General features: G+C 39.9%; 1 protein-coding gene across 1 annotated transcript; it reads right to left on the bottom strand.

The window, feature by feature from the left end:
* Window positions 1-2085: 2085 nt before the first annotated feature.
* On the bottom strand, window positions 2086-3582 carry LOC134750597 (uncharacterized). The gene is made up of 3 exons (XM_063685799.1): window positions 2838-3582; window positions 2471-2617; window positions 2086-2335 (listed from the first exon to the last, which is right to left on the bottom strand). The coding sequence occupies exons 1-3, from the start codon at window positions 3304-3306 to the stop codon at window positions 2163-2165; spliced, it is 789 nt and encodes a 262-aa protein (XP_063541869.1). The 5' UTR covers window positions 3307-3582; the 3' UTR covers window positions 2086-2162.
* Between the last annotated feature and the right edge of the window lie 555 nt (window positions 3583-4137).

The following is a 4137-nucleotide window of genomic DNA, read 5'->3' as shown; positions in this document are numbered from 1 at the left end:
ACCATTTTATTTATATGGTTGAAATTCATAAAACAGCCCATTCGGAGATAACACGTTTTGTTATCTCCAAATAAAAACCCACCCCAATTATTCTCTGAATGAGCTGTCACATAAAGTTGAACCTTAATACTATCACGATAGTTGCTTTTAAAACGACATGGCTGCTTTGGAACGTGTTGAAGACCGCTCTTAAAAGAAACAAAGCCTTTTGTTTAACAAATTAGGTCCCGAGCCCGAAATATCATCTGAGAAAATTCATACTATATACAAGGTTTTCTAAGACAGTTCCTCTTTATCATCTGCAGATTTGGATTTCCCTTCAATGTCCACTTAATAAACACCCAGTAAGACGGACATAAAAGCGACCGTATGTCGTTCAGTTAATCTGCTTACTGGTATCCGTTAGTTCAGGTATACGGTTAACCTTTTTGACGCCAATGACGGATATATCCGAATCGCAGGTCCAACTCCAAAGACGGGTTAATCCGTCACAGACCACAGAGCAACTTAGACCTACGTGCGTATGCATAAAGTTCAATTTCAGTTTTGGTTTTGATACTTCGGTGACGCGGCGTCCGAGTTACAGCTTTTGTGTTTGACAAAGCGTCGAAAAGGCGTCGTACTATGCAAAAAAATGTGACGAACTCCGAAAGTGACAGTTGACAGACTTCCTCAGAAAGTGTCCTCCTTCGAAACTAACGTCCTCAGAACGTGATCTAACTCGAAAGTGACCCCCTAAGAAAGTGACCTACTCCGCCTAAAGGCTCCCTTGTCTTCCGCCACTCGATTTGGTACTAATATAAATTACGTCGGACGATATTTGTGGTATTTCCTATAAAAAGGGACCTTATTGTCGTGGGCGCTTACGCCATTATAAACGAAGCTCCGATATAAATACAATGCCGCGCGACGTTGTGCGGCGTAAGCGCCCTCGACAATAAGGTCCCTTTTCATAGAAAATGCCCCATTTATTATTGCCCACAACCACGGAAAAGAAACGAAGGAGGACAATTTAAACGTTGGGAAGACGACATAAGAAAAATAGCTGACCCAACATGGAGAGAGAGACGTTTTCATTAGTTGCGCGGTCAAATAAACAGACAAACAGATAAACAGACAAACAGATAAACAGACAAAAATTCTAAAAACTGTTGGAATGTGTTCTGTTATCGATTCTAAGTATCCCCTGCCATTTTTTTTCGAATATCTTCCATTACACGTACAGACTTTCGACCCTCTTCCGCTTTATTATATGTATAGATAATTATTCACAACCAGTAGGCCTAGCCTAACACAGGAGGGGAGCGACGAGCGATAGTATCTCGCCCGGAGATAGACTACCCGTCTTTTACTAAATGTATGAGTCAAAGAGGGACGGGTAGTCTATGTCGCGGCGAGATACTCTAGCGCCAATCATGTGCTAGCCCGGCAGGCAGTGAATAAGGAATGGAAAAACCGGCCAAGTGCTAGTTGGACTCGCGCACGAAGGGTTCCGTACCAATACGCTAAAAACGGCAAAAAATCACGTTTGTTGTATAGGAGCCCCACTTAAATATTTATTTTATTATGTTTTTAGTATTTGTTGTTATAGCGGCAACAGAAATACATCATCTGTGAAAATTTCAACTGTCTGTCACGGGCCTGGTGACAGACAGACGGATAAAGGAGTAGTAATAGAGTCCCGTTTTTACCCTTTGAGTACGGAACCCTAAAAATAAAACATTTTTTACGCATACATATTGGCTGTTTTTTCAACCCTTAGCCAAATTTTGTCAAAAAACTTTTTTTTAAAATTTGGCTAAGGGTTGACAAAACACTCCATAATATAACCCATTTGGCAGATTTTTTTTTAATTTTGTTGTACATTTTTTCGGTACATTACAATAAAGTTTGATGGACAGATAGAGTTCCGTATTCTGTACAATAAAACCGCAATTTCACTGTCGGTATGTCCTAAAAAATCTTCATTTTAGTTACAAAAACGGGAAAGTTTTGATTACATATTTGTTCCGCCCAGATCGAATACAAATCTAGGCGAAAAAAAATCGACAAAAAAATCTGCCCATTTAGAATCAAACTCGAATATAAATTGAGACTTATCATACTTTATTTACAGTTCGTTTCAATAAATAAATAAGTTAGTAAATAATGCCAGTGTCAGTTTAGATCTGTCCGTTGTACGCCAGTTCCTGGGCGTCCTCATAGGAGCGTTGGTAGGGGCCGTGCTCCCAGCCGGCGTGGTGGTCGACGTGATGTTCCACATGGTGCTGAGGGTAGTGGATCACCTCGTAGTTCACTACCTTGGGCTTAGTAAACTTGAAGATAACCATGGCACCTGTAGATTAAAATGTGGCTGTTGTAGTAGTAATTAAGTTTTGTGTACCAAACAATTATTTTGCAGCTGTTAATAGTAAGTTCAAACTATCATCAAAAATTTAGTCTACCGCTTTCGTCTGAAAAATTGACTTACCAGACAGCACAAGGGAGATGAGACCAAGGGTGAGAGCCTTCCACGTCTTCAGGGCAATGAGGGCCAGGGCCAGGGGCACCAGGACTGAGGCCTTGAACTTCAGGCCGAGGAGGAAAGGCAGCAACACCTTCTTGATGAGACCGTGCTCTGAAAAACAAAAAAATCTTTTTTAAAGGCATAAGCAAGAAAACTGACGTTGCAGGATTTTTTCCATACAGTTAATTATTTTGCTACAAAATAATTAAATCTTTGAATGTCTATATATTTACAAAAATTGTAGTTAATATAACTTTTAAGTAACATTTAATAAATATATGGTTACTAATTTTAAAGTAGCACAATCAAATAAATTGAAAGAATTTCTCACTGCTCTTGATCCTCAAAGGCTTGGGCAGCTTGATTTTCTTCTTCCTGCCTTCGAACACCTCAACATCTTCTTCACCATCCAGAGGCATGTCCAGTTCTGAAGGCAAGCCAGAAAGCAGAGATCGTGGCACATATTCCGACGCTGCGCTCTTGGTGATCTCCTCAGGAACTTTCACTCTCAACGTATGAGTTTGCAAAAACCCATCAATTTTGTCGACAATCGCGTACGCGTCATCCTTAGCTGCTCTAGGCTCCTCATCCAAAATGGCGGTCTTCACGATGGACAAATCTTCAGTGATCTTGATCTCATCATCGTTAGCTACTCGCGAAATCCATTCCAACGCTCTCGGTTTCACACACTCCACTGAATATTGGCTCAAACATTCGCTATAAATGTTTCTAACGAGTTCTGATGCTGGCTGGTGAGCACTGGCGAACGCCGCGATGGAAAGAAGCACTATAACTTTCATGATGCACTGTTTTCAATTGTTTTGTGACGCGACTGATCGCCACCGGCTGGCGATACACAATGTATGCCATGGGTGTCCAGGGCTTGGTTTATATACTAGCATTAATACGTGATGTGCGTAAAGCGGGTGCTGTCTTTTGGTCCGTGGACGAAACGCAATTGGCTAACTGTTGATGAACCTTCTAAACATTAATATAAGGTCGACTAGTGGTTACTTAATTGTGGTGCATTTCAAATGTGTTTGTTAGGTGACATTGTATTGGAAAACTATCACTTTGCTGCTTAAGTACAGTACTTTGATTAATTAATCAAACGACTAAATTTCAGACACCTACTAAATATAATCCTACCTACCTAAGCTTCTGTTTTGGTATCCATTTAAAACAATTTCCAGAAATAAAGATCCGTTTATTTACATACAAGATATATACAGTGGTACTGCGTAAACGAAACTAATAACTAACTTAACTCTAAAATAGGCTCTTGAGGCATTGTACCAAGGATGCTGGCGGCATTTCCTCGATGTATCGCAATGCTGATACGTTGGGCGAGGAAGCCGCCAGCTCTTCGGTCAATTTCCAGAAATTATAATAATAGTACGGTTTGACTATTATTTATTGTAACTAGTAGAAGTAGATACCTAGTTAGTAGGAGAAGTAGTAAAGCATACCAAAGACAAATGTAACATAAAAATATTACACACAGAACCACAATACATAATCATTTGTGTATTGTTTACATAACTAACTTACACTACTAAAATAAAAACCTATCTTTACTATTCAAATAACCCACCCCCCATCGCTCCCGATGCAAAGGTGTCCAAATTGGA

Source organism: Cydia strobilella, chromosome 20 (genome assembly GCF_947568885.1).
Source record: "Cydia strobilella chromosome 20, ilCydStro3.1, whole genome shotgun sequence".
Classification (NCBI taxonomy): Eukaryota; Metazoa; Arthropoda; class Insecta; order Lepidoptera; family Tortricidae; genus Cydia; species Cydia strobilella.
This window is presented reverse-complemented; position numbering and strand designations above follow the sequence as displayed.